This window comes from Acipenser ruthenus, chromosome 31 (genome assembly GCF_902713425.1).
Source record: "Acipenser ruthenus chromosome 31, fAciRut3.2 maternal haplotype, whole genome shotgun sequence".
NCBI classification, from domain to species: domain Eukaryota; kingdom Metazoa; phylum Chordata; class Actinopteri; order Acipenseriformes; family Acipenseridae; genus Acipenser; species Acipenser ruthenus.
Genome location: NC_081219.1, coordinates 10,042,526 through 10,055,235, shown reverse-complemented (window position 1 = coordinate 10,055,235; position 12,710 = coordinate 10,042,526). Strand labels below are relative to the sequence as shown.

At 39.9% G+C, this 12,710-nt stretch overlaps 1 protein-coding gene across 1 annotated transcript; it reads left to right on the top strand.

Moving 5' to 3' along the window:
* The first annotated feature begins 360 nt into the window (after window positions 1-360).
* On the top strand, window positions 361-12,534 carry LOC117396886 (1-acyl-sn-glycerol-3-phosphate acyltransferase alpha-like). Its single transcript, XM_033995177.3, has 6 exons — window positions 361-669; window positions 3,010-3,143; window positions 6,369-6,544; window positions 7,076-7,171; window positions 10,219-10,291; window positions 10,691-12,534. The coding sequence occupies exons 1-6, from the start codon at window positions 488-490 to the stop codon at window positions 10,846-10,848; spliced, it is 819 nt and encodes a 272-aa protein (XP_033851068.3). The 5' UTR covers window positions 361-487; the 3' UTR covers window positions 10,849-12,534.
* Window positions 12,535-12,710: the final 176 nt, after the last annotated feature.

The window sequence follows — 12,710 nt, the reverse complement described above, 5'->3', positions numbered from 1 at the left end:
CTCCAAGAGGTTTTACAACAGGAGCATGACTGATCACACAAGCGTCCATATACCTACAGGTACTTATTCATTAAAAATAAACATACAATATAAATAAATGCTGGGAAAACTAAAGACTCGTACCTATATTATAATAATATATGTGTTGTGATATAATAATAATAATAATAATAATAATAATAATAATAATAATAATAATAATAATAATAATAATAATAATATGCATTACATTAATTGGGGAAATGGACAGTACTCTGTCACAACAGAGTAGCCAACACAGCGGTATAAAACAAGGGAGGAAATCCGCCACGCAATCGGTGTATTTTCGTGGTGTCAGCTTGTAGGTACTTTCGCTTTAAGGAGCGGAAATTACTGATTTAAAAAAGTTCCCGTGAAGTTGTATGTAGGAAGTTGTGATTACTAGCCAGTGCTTGGTTGAGGGACGCACACTATACGGACAGAGCTGTGTCGTCCGGTTGACAGAACAATGTCGTTCGTGATGTTATTACTCATAATGCTGCTTTTGATTCCGGTTCTACTTCTTACAAGTAGAGTGTTTACATATTATTTTAAGAATATTTTTTACGTAGCACATATGATGGTGATGGCATCGATTGCACTGCCGATTTGTATCCTGAGATGCAGGGGTAGGGACATTGAAAACATGAGGTGAGTTTTCAGAATGTGCTTCTACTGTAACCAAATCAAAACTAACAATACTATAATCTAAACAAGATGGATCATGAAAAAAGAGTTAAAGGCGCGGCACCGATGTATTCTTTTTGCGCCTGCGTGTGTTGTTACTGGAAACAAGGAGATAAGGCGCTGCCTGGACGTAAGACTGATGATGTGCATTTAAGTAGATTTTTGGGGATAGGGTCCTAACCAGTATATGTCATTGGAACCGGGTATTTTATGTCGGATTTCGGTTCCTGTATGTCAATATGTGAGCAGGCGGATGAGGATGGTATCCATGTACAGTACATGTAAACAACGCTATTCCTACAGGTTCAACGTCAGCATGAAAGCCGTTAGAAATACCGCTACAATCAGAGAGCAAAAAATAAGTCAAAATAAACTCATAACAACCGCGATCAGACAGTAGCCCAAAATAAACACAACAAAACGAAAATATATAGTTTAGATAAATGCGTGTTGTTTGTTTTTTTTTCTTTCGAAGTATAAACGTGTCAATTATAGTTATCAAATGTATTTTTCTCAGAAATTAAAAGGCTTTGATAATTGTAATGGTTTTTATTTTTTTTTAATAATCGGTTTTATTAAAAATCTAATAGTACTCGCTGGAACCGGATCCTTGATGATTGTATCCGGTTCGTCGGTTCCAAAGCAGGAACAGGGTACCCGGTTTCAAAGTAACCGGTTCGCACATCTACGTAGAAACGTCTGTGTACGTAAGTTGTTTTAAAAGTGAACGTGAGTTTGATGTATTCTCACTTTACCAGTTTTTGTAAATACAGCAATTCATACAAAAGTGGTACAATAACACAGAAATTGCCTGCATTTTAAGTCCACAATAACTGGAATGTCAATATTTATTAATAAAAATACAATACAAATAGTTATATATATATATATATATATATAAAAACTAAATTAATTTGTAATGTAAAGTATATATATTCACGGTTTTTCAATTAGTATTTAATACAAACATGTATGACACTCTAGTGTGTGTGGGTATGAGAGTTGACGAGTTTACATCTCATATAATCACGTGTTTTTCTCACTTTTCTTTAGGAGTAGGGCAAACTACAGGTAAATGTACAGTCAGTTTTGCTATTCGATTTTGAATTCCAGCAGTACACATGGGAGTTTATTTTTAATAAATTGCTTGGCGTATAGATTTGACTATCAATTACAGCGTGGTTGCTCTGAGTTAGTATGACTAGTTTGTAATCGTCTCTTCTCCTACAACATTTTAAAACTGATGACTTATGTCTTTACTGAGAATAACTGAAAGATCTCTGAATTACTGTAAGTTATTTCAAACATTTTTGACATTCCGCCAAGAAATCTCTAGAAATGATCAAAATGCAACCCCTGTATAAGTACCAGAGCTAGTGAGCAGGGGATAACAGGGCAGAAGAGCATTGCACACAATGGGAGTGGTTACTAGGAGGCTGGGTTCGTGACATTGAACTTCAGATTATTTTCAAGTTAAAGGCTAAGCAACATCTACACTAGTATTCAGCAACAAAATATCTTTATAATAATGTAGGCCTGCTGATCAGCGGACGCTGAATGAATAATTGTTTTACCATTTGAAAGAAGCATTCCACGCTTAACACCAACTATAGTCACTAAGATTCGGAGCCAGTGCAAAGTAAAAACAAAATGCTAATCTGTTAGAGAATGCTAATGTAAACAGCAGGGCTCCTCCCAAATTGTACCTACGTTTGATAACATGAAAGGTTTGTTTGTATGAAATTCAGAGGAAAAGGGTTGGAGCACAATCTTAGAAGATGTGGCTTATTCATGTTAACTTTGCCTCAGTAAGTCATGCAGCAAGTCTTTGAACTACCAGAACTCAGCCATTACTGCTAGGCCTTGCTACTCCATTCCATGGAGACATGTTGCAACAGTCCTTTTTCTGTTTTGTTTTGTCACTTGGCCAGTGTTATTCAAGTAAGTGTTATCTGGCCACCGGGGTTCTGCCTGCTTATTGGCTGTTTAAGACCAACAGTCCGGAAAAAGGTCCAGTTGCTGCCCAGTTGGCCAGTTGTGAAGGCCCGACCTTTTGAACTGACAGGCTGTGTTGCCAACAGGAAATTGAGAAATGTGCTGTTTTTATTCCGGCAATCCAGTGGTGGGGTTTTTTTAAGAGGTACCAGCATGCCAGATTGTTTTCATCCTATTGGGTCAACATGACACTGGCAATACTTTCTGCATGAACAGTGGGGGGAGCCTGTGACTGTCTTAACCTCACCTGGGTTTCATTGTGCCATGTGAAGAGGCTTGTTTTTTAGTTTTCTCTTGCCTCTCTTGCAGGATTGTCCGAGCTTTTTGCTGGCATGTCAAGTACTTTCTGGGAGTGAGATACAAAGTGAGTGGACTGGAGCACTTCCAGACTGAAGGGCCCTATGTCATCCTATGCAATCACCAGAGTACCCTGGACATCCTTGGTAGGTCGCTCTACAGTAATATCTATGTATCCATGAACTGACATGTATGCAAATCTGATGGTGATGGGATCGATTGCTGAACTGATTTGTATCCTGAGATGCAGGGGTTGAGACATTGCTTACCTAATGACATCTAGACCTTAAATACCACTCATTAACTTTATTAAACATCTCATTGCCTTTACTTATTCTATACTAGTCTGTTTATAGATAGATAGATAGATAGATAGATAGGTAGATCTGATTTTGAATGTACAGAACCAAGTTGTTTCTTTCTAGTTGGTAAAGAACCGCAAGCCAGCCATTACATAGTTGAAATGCTTTCTGGTCCTTGTGGTTTAATTCATTTCATTACTGTGTGTTTAGTACATACTGTTTATAAAATCTACAGCTGTGCAGTGCACTTAAAGTAAATACTATGATAGTTCAGCAACGTCAAAGGAAAGGATATTGTACTAATCAGACACAGTGTTTAATATGAGATGGCAAACAGCACTCCTCTGTTTTATTTTGCTGTTTTGTTTTTGTGTACTGGAACAGTGTGAACGAAAACGGTTGAATCTCTCACTGCAAGTACTTAAGTTTTTTTTTGAACTGGCACAGTTTGCTGCGTTGAGACACGGATGCAACTTCAACTTGCAAAACTTGTGGTTACTGTTTCGCTGCTCCTTATTTCTATATTGTGAATAGTTTGTATGCAATAATTTCTACCTTCTGTGGTCCCATAGTTTCTGAACATTGACTAGTCATTTGAAATGAAGAAATAAGTCATTTAAACTGACTACAAAGAGTATTCTTCAAGGTCGTGGCTACAAAGTTTTGCATCACAAGACCACTTTTCAAATCTTCATTTAGCTCTTATATTTGTGTTCATATTTGGCTGAATAAGTTTTTCATGTCACATATGCCGACTAAAGATCATCTCATAAGAGAGCCTAGCAGAACACTGTGCTGCTTACACAATTCTGGCACCGTACTCATAACTAGAGACTATGACAAAAACAACTTTGTAAATGTTAATTTGGATTTGTGTAATAACACAGTCAGTTCAGTGTAGGGTGAACATGGGCAGCCAGGACTGCACGGATTCACACTCAAGAGTGTTAGGGTTGGAATTAAAATCGGTTATCGTGATATTATGGATCATTTAATCTTTTTTTTTTTTTTTTTGTCCAGTTTCTGTAGCAGGATTCGTGTATACCTGGTGTTTGAGTCGGAGGGTTTTGCACAGAGCAGAACAGACTTTGTACAGATTGTTGGTATATGGGCTTTGGTCCAGATTAACAAGTGGAAGGATTCCTAATCAGTTATCTATTTAAAGCCTTCTGTCCTCCCTGGGAACATTTACTGCATTGTTTTGAGGGACCTCCCCATAGACCCTGCTGCAAAACAGAAGCTCCTTACAATAACAGCTGTTCAGTGCTTTACAATAGCGAAGTGCTGAGGGAATGCTGCTTTGTCGAGCTGTCAGAAGTCATAACCGCAGCTTCACTGGCTGTTCGGCAGTCATAAGTAATTTTTAAAGGTGTATCACTTAAGCTTTTAATATCTAATCCAAAGACCTTTGAAAAATGAGTAAAGTGCTCATGTTGGTCCACACCTATTAGGGTCGCCCACACCTTGTCCGTGTACCTTTTTACTGCAGCTGTTTTGCTGTGGAAAGTGAATTCCAGACTGCCAATACATGCAAACAATTATCTGTCACGATTGTGTGTCTGCCAGGTCAAGCTGCATGTTGTGGTAGATAAGAGATAATCAAGACTGATGGCCTGACCAGGGTTAAGAAGCAGAGATGTCGCGTTCCTTTGAGAGCTGCAGGGCTCAGCTGCCTTGAAGCAGTAAAACGTTCTGAGGAGTTACAGCAATGCAGCAATGTGTTCATGACTCAGTGCAATAGCAATGCATTTTTATGGTTACCCTGATAAGGATTTTGTGAAATGTGGGTTAAAAGTAATTTTGTGTTATTAACCTTACAGATCCCTTTATGAATGTTTTTTAAATCAACATTTTGATCAGTGGATCAATTTTCAAAAAATCATGGTAGGCCTGTTTTCCCTTGTTAATTAAGATGAGAACCTAAGAACTCAAATGCTGGGACTCGGGTCATCGTTACATGCTGATCGTGAGGTTTTGTGTGACAACATGGAGGCTAGTGCGGTTATCGCTGGCCTGTGCACCTCGAACTGTGTGTGTATACAAAAGGTGAACTCACAATCGCATTTAGCCTCCGTGTGTACATAGCCTTTATCTGCTATACTTGGCTTGCTGGAGAAAGTGCTGGCCCTCATCCCATTCAAATCACATTACAGCGTGACCTTCCATCCCCACCTACCCTGTCATTGTAAACATATACGGTAGAAGGTGAAACTGGCAGTTGGAAGAGGATACCATAGCTTTGAGTCTTTATAAACATACCTTGAGTGGCTGAAGGAAGCAGTGGGTAAGGACCAGTTCTGACAGCTCTGTGATAGTATGCAGCAGTGACCCTCTCCTATTGCTATTCAGGGTGAGTCTCTCTAGTGCAGCGGCGTCTAACGAGGAGATGAGATTCCTAAAATAATTCTCACGAGCAGTCACAAGAGTATTCAGCTCCAAACCCAGAAACCTGCTTTCAGATTTCTAACAGAAAATGTACGTGAGATACTGACATGGGCAACATTGAACGATACCGTTCACTTTGACCTGTGGCCTAAGACAACTGCCATATTGTGGTCATGTGATTTATTGGTTTTCGGATGATAAAGACCCATTGCTGTGAGATGTTGGTTTTACTCCTGACACAACTGTATTATCTAGGTTTGGTTTTACTATGAGTTTAGTAAGACACACCTGAGTTTTTTTTATTTTGTACTGTGGCTAATCAAGCTCGTAATAAAACCTGGAATGGGTGACACTGCTATGCAATAGGAGTCATATTTCCATCTCTGTTATGCTCCTAGGCATGCTTTGTTTTTGGTAACAAAAATGTTTTTTTCTTTTTTTACTGGGATTAAATGTTGACAATACAGGGCTAAAGGACAGGGATGGAAATAACTCGCATTGCATAGTAATTTGATCCATTCCTGGTTTTACTATGAGTTTAATAAGACTCACCTGAGCTTGTTACCGATCCACTGTGGATAATCAACCTTGTATTCAAACCTAGAATGGGTGAAAATGATCTGCAATAGCAGTCTTATTTCCATCTCAGAAGGATTGTGTTTTTTTGCCTTGTTTTGTTTGAAGGAATGATGGAGATCCTACCTGACCGCTGCACTCCCATAGCCAGGAAGGAAGTGGTCTACGTTGGCACTGTGGGCTTGACCAGCTGGATTGGAGGGGTTGTCTTCATCAACCGCAAGAAGACCAGCGATGCCAAAAGTGTCATGGCAGATGTAGCACAGACGATGCAGAAGGACCAGGTACAGCACTTTTAGTTGGGAGGTATTGTCCCTGTGGTGGGACCTATTTGCCTGATCTGCACTCTCCTTTTTACAGAAGTGCTGCAAATAGTGTACAGAAGAATAGTGGGTGTTAAAAAAAAAAAATGCCAGTGTGCCAGATACAGAATCCTAAAACTTTGTATGCGATACCCTGTGTTTGGAGACCCTATTTTGAAGCGAGTGCAAAGACAAAACGAGGAATGAAATCATTTTAATGCTAGTTTTATTTCTCTCAGAAAATGCTTTTGTGTTGTTCCAAACCGAGCCCTTGGTGCAGGGAAGTCCAGTTTGAGCAGGTCCATGCTCCACTTTAGTGTAGTTTAGTTCAGTCGTATCTGTGTAGAGAGTAGAAACTGGGAGTATCTGTGTGTGCCACTCATGTGTACAACACAGTGAGGCTTATGAAAAGCACTGTCAATGGCACTAGCAGGAGAGCAGGATTCTGTCTTGCACATGGAATGCAGCGCTTTCTGAGTGTTTCATTTGAACCTGCCCTTTGTTTTCCTTCAGATCCGTGTCTGGGTGTTTCCAGAGGGCACGAGGAACCAGAAGGGAGACCTCCTGCCCTTCAAGAAAGGAGCCTTCCACCTGGCAGTTCAGGTCCAGGTGAGTCTGCTTTAGGCAGCTTATATTGTACTGTGGTTCTGAACCACTAGGGGGTGCCAGAGTGCTTATGTTCAGCACTGCAGAGTAGAACAGTCTAATGTCAGCTTCAAAACCCTGGCTGCAGTGACTGCAGCTTTAGGGACCAACTTGCATGCAATTGTCCTACATGAAATACATATTTCTAACCTGATTCTCTGCATAGTGCACTATATGCAACCACAACTGAAACACTGAATATTTACTCAGGCTGAACCACAGGCCTGCTGTAAGCTGCTCCAGAAAACAAATACAAAGTTAATTTAGAAATAGCTGTTGCAGTGTTATTATTTATTGATTGCATTATTTAATTTAGCTGTGTTCAAGCACTCGTGTGTTAGCGTAGTCCTGTGCTATATGATACTGTAGCTCAACCGTTTTAGCTGAACTCGCGTTGAACCCAGGTTTGTGGAAAGGAGGAAACTTGACAGAAAGCAGTGTGTTCAGTAACTCTGTCTAGGAAGAGACCAGGTATAAGCACATTGTATCGGATTGCCTGGACTGTCAGAGACATGAGAGAGTGTGTTTCTGAGGAGCTGGTTTGGAAAGTTCAAGCACATTCCACTGCAGTGATGTGGCACTCACTCCTCATTCAGGAAAGAGACCCAGGGGGGCAGCAAAAGCAGCTGCGCCACAAATGAATAGCAATGAGGTTTTCATTCCAGCTATTCCCGTTTCAGCATGGACTGAATCTTTGTTTCCTAAAAATACATTTTTTGCTGAGTACCAATTTTTTGAAGCCATTTAAAAGTGTGCAGAAGATTTGATACTTGCTGTCGTTTTAAAACAAGGGTATGAATCAAGGCTGTACACGGAATTTGAATACAGTCTGTAGTGTAAATGTTTAAACCTTATCCATCAACGGTTGTTTATTGATAACGTTTTGTTTTGCAAACTGCAGTATAAAATGCGTTCTGTAGTGCATTTAAATTCAAAAGTGATTGAGGAAGAGTATTTACCCAAGTCTTGCAAAGTAATGAAACCATAAAACTAAAATTAGGCAGTGTGTTTACAGTATACAGGGTGTCCCGTTAGTCAGACCTCATAGGGGTGTGGGTGGCACAGAGGGGTGAAATGTGTTGGGACACAGAAAAACTCACATTTCTAGTTCAAAGAGCAGCTGTGTCATTTTGTAAAAATCAGCTTTTTGTGGTTTAAACTGCCTCCTTGTTGCATTGGCAAACTGAACCAGAACAGCGGTTGTTGTGTTTGTGGTTTGGTTAGCCTTCACACGTGTTTGGTTGTAAACTGAATTGTTTCTGCCTGCAGCAGCTTAGCAGTGTGATCTGTGAACACACATGAGTGTGTCTATGCAGAAATAAGTTGAGCCTATTTATAAAAGATTCTTCTACTCCAGGCTGAATATTGAACCATTGTAAAAGGCAGGAGGGGGAAACTCGCAAGGGTGGGCTTGGGTCTATTCACATATAACCTTCCAGGAAAGTTGTTTCACTATTGTTGTTTTTTTTTTTAATATGTTCTATTTGTGTATTAAAAGTACAAAAGGATCACAGTTGTGGTCACGACACGGCCGACTGGAAGGCTACTGTGTTCAATTTCAAAGTTATTAAATGTTACTGTCAGGGGAAAATGCATAAAGATGGACTACTTTCTCTGTCAGTGCAGTTTTCAAAATGGAGAAGGATGTGAAAGCTATATTTATCTGTACTCCAGGGAAGCTAGCTCAGCTTGTTGCTGATCCTGAAAAAAACCTTGAGAGAGCCTTTGTTAACCCTTTCAAGCCTGGTCAACACAATAATTAAACTGCAACATGGCTATGCCAGGTTAAACGTTACACTGAGCTTTGCATGGGAAGCTGTTGTGGTGTTTCCCAGCTTCTGCGTTTGCATTTGCAACGTAGTTACATTACATCAACCCCAGTAACGAATAGAACATCACTGAGTAGTAGTATGAAAAATGTGATTTAAAGAAAATTGTCATTAAAAGGCATAAAATCTGTTTCAAGCCAAGAAACATAATGCTATTCATTCATTTTTAAAGAAAACTGTGGACTGCAACAGAAACATGAGTCTAGAGTAGTTTCATATACCACTCCTAGATGCCGTCTTCTAAACCCAGTGTAACTCTATGAAAGAGCATAATTGAAAATGGAAATAGGGAACACAGTTTTGCAGAGTATCCACACACAAATCAATGACTCGCCTTGACGTTTTGCACAGATCTGCATGCAAAGGCTGTTACTGTACCTGAAGAGAGTTTTCATTACCACAGTTCTTAGGGTCCTGGGACTCTTACTGTGATTCTCAGGTAATGGTGTGTTTGGTTTGTACAGTACTTCTGGGACTTCAAGGTCCTGAGGCCACTCAATTAATGCGGAGATGATTAAAAATGGCTTGTTCGGTCTCCATTAACCCCTCTGAGGAGTCAGGGGTTCTTCATCTGGCTCTTTGGCTAAATGAACCTGAGTTTCACAAGAGCATCTGTTGACCCCGGGGCTTGAGAACTGGCTCTGACTAAGTGCAGGCAGCAACTAACAATGTTCAATGCGTGGGTTTTGCAAAGAGAGCTCCGTTAAAACCTGGGGCTTACACCAGGGAGTCATGTACGGAAGATGCCAAGACTAATGTTTGTGTGAGAGGCTCGAGCAGAGCTAATTTTAACCAGGGGCTTTGGGAAATGACTTTTTTTGGTGCTTGATTTGCAATGGGACAGTTCGATGTAAACGTCAGGCGATGTCCTTGACAGAACTTTCCTCTGGTAAGTCAACACCTGGTAATGTATCTAGGGAAAAATGGGATGCCGTGATCGTGATGGGGTTCGTTCAGTGCTGGAAATACACTTAGTCACACAGAAGAATGCTATTTCTGGTAATAAATAATGTTAGTAGTCGATTCCAAACCTGTGTGAGAATACAATACACACCACCAACTTTCAACACTAATATGAATGTGCATTCCTCAGCTGTGTGTTCTCAAGTTCGTTTTGGTTGTGTTCATGATTAGAACTTCTTATTTATTGTGATCACTGTGGAATGGTCTTCCTTCTTTCAGGTCCCCATCATTCCAGTCGTATTTTCCTCCTACAAAAACTTTTACTCGCCGGAGGAAAAGCAGTTTAAATCAGGTAGGATTTCCATTTTTTATGAGAAGCTTTTAAATGACGTTTTCATTTGTGGTTGATGCTTGCTTTCTTTCTGAGTGGTTCCTGTTGCCATTACTGAAATAAAATGGCATATGTGACACAGGGTGGATTTATGTTGGTAAATGCCAGCGCCATCTAGTGAACTCCTGTTAATCAAGTTAATCGTTCTTGCAAGTAGATGGTGTTTACTAACATAAATATCTAGCCAGTACTGACTGGCAGTGGTTCCAATCATCACAAAAAAGATATGAAGACAGTAAAAAAAAAAAAACCTTGAAGCTACTTACTCTTTAAGATAACACTACCCCCAATGTGCATGCATGGCTGTTACTAACATGGTTTTGTTGCAAGCTTTATATTGCTCCCATTCATGTTTTCCAGGGACAGTCACTATAAAAATCCTCCCGAAAGTTGAAACAAAGAACATGACCTCGGACGACGTCTCTGCTCTCTCTGAGACATGCTACCAGCTCATGAATTCTGCTTTTGCTGAGATTTCTCAACCAGCTGGCCAGACGAACGGCCCGTCCAGTAACTGAGTAGTGCCCTCAACTGCTCCGATACCCGGGGAAAGTCGGGCGAGGCGGTAAAGATCTCTCCCAACGCAGAGCCTCACTTCCATTCCCAAGCTTCAGTAATGCAGTCCTAAAATTGTTCAAGCAGTTTATGAGGTTACAGTTAAGGACTAGAGCCTGGAGATCTGGCATTCATTCTGTCAGTAATCCAATCCAAAACTTGAATAACATTTCCCTGTTATGCGCTTGCACATTTTTCAATTTAAAAAAGCTGCCAAGTGAATGTCATAGAAAACATTGCTGCCTGTCCCAGTATTTTGTTACTTAAGAGGTAGATTTGGAGCTGGAATAACCATAAGTGTAATTAATCGGAAGGGAGGGAATTTAGGGGGTTGGGGAAAACCAAAGATCTTGATAAATATAGATCCCCCATTCAATCCTGAACACTACAACTCAGATAAAGACTTCAAAGTGCACAAAGCAGGTCAAACCTGTGCTAATGTAATTATATTGTACCGATTTAAACCAGCCATAATGTTTTATTGAATTGTTTCAGTATCAAAAAAAAGTCAGGGGGCACCAGTTGTTGTTGTTGCACTTCATATGCATTTTCTATGTTGTCTCGTTCCTGCAGGAATGATAAAGTTGAAAACATATCCTGCCATGCATGGTCTGTATGATTACTGTTATTTCTGCTCAGATCATTATTTGCCATTGCTTCTGAAAATGCTTCAAGGAAATGGTGCTTCTCTCCCCCCTCCCCATCATTTCAACACAGTCTTTTCAGAAGAATGCAATAGTTAGTAAGCATGGCAAAACTTGATCCAAGCGGAAACAGCAAACAGTCAAGAAATGAAATATTAGGAAAACATCCTGAAGTAAAGACTTTCTGTTGGTTAGAGTTTACAGCACTTTAAACCTTTTGGAAGAGACAACATATTTTAGGCTCCAAGTATAGACACTATAGCAAAAATCCTTTCTGTGGGAGACCAGTATACAGTTAATGCAGAAGCTTTGGCTGCAATTCCAACGCTTGCACATGTAGACCTTCCCTCTGTGCATCTTAAACCTGAGGTATAGATGTAGGATACAGTATATGTCTACTGTAGGTCCCTACCATAGACCAGCTGTTTCAGTGAAAAGGTATTGTAGCCAATCAGTGGTAAATGGATTGTAACCCTTAAAATACTACTCCCTGAAACTAATACCCTACCCATACTTATCATGCTTCAGAAGAAAGATGCCTCAAATTGTGGTAGCACCCTCTGCTGGGAAGTCCTGGAATAGCATGTTGATTCAGCGGGAGGCAGAGTGGGTTTGGGCTTGGTAAATATTGCAAGGAAAAAAACTCATTCTGGTTTCTTTGTTGTTTCTCACCATGTGCACTGGAGGGTCACTCTTTGGGAAGCTTTACTGGTGCACTTCTAGTAATGTTTTATCTGGGTTTGAAAGGCTATCAGATTCAGACTGTGTGCAATTTGTTAATTGTCATTGAAATTCGCCAAAGCTCTTAAAGTGCAATTGCTGTACTTCAAAAAAAAAAAAAAAAAAAAAAAAATACCTGCGAGTCAGAGATTTTTCTGTTATATACAAGTACAAATTTGGTTATGTTAAAGATGATTTTGCAGAACGTTGTTTGTATTTAATTTGATGGCAGAATCTGGCTGAACCTTTAAAAATAAATTTCATTTTTCCAGTGGGAAAGTTGGATTCCTGTTTCTGTGAATTGTTTTATTTAAAACACGTTTTTCCGATTACCTGTGCACTGTTAACATAGTTTATGTAAAGCAGTACACATTTGAGATACTTCACAAATGCAGCCATAACTCCCCTGTATGTGCTCTTAGTTTAAAACAATCCCTTTCTGCTTTAGAATTCCCAGCTGT

Excerpts from the sequence above, each read along its gene's own strand:
- LOC117396886 (XM_033995177.3), top strand. The coding sequence starts at position 488 with ATGTCGTTCGTGATGTTATTACTCATAATGCTGCTTTTGATTCCGGTT. Across the intron at positions 3,144-6,368 it reads GAGTACCCTGGACATCCTTG|GAATGATGGAGATCCTACCT; the intron begins GTAGGTCGCTCT and ends TTTTGTTTGAAG. Across the intron at positions 6,545-7,075 it reads AGACGATGCAGAAGGACCAG|ATCCGTGTCTGGGTGTTTCC; the intron begins GTACAGCACTTT and ends GTTTTCCTTCAG.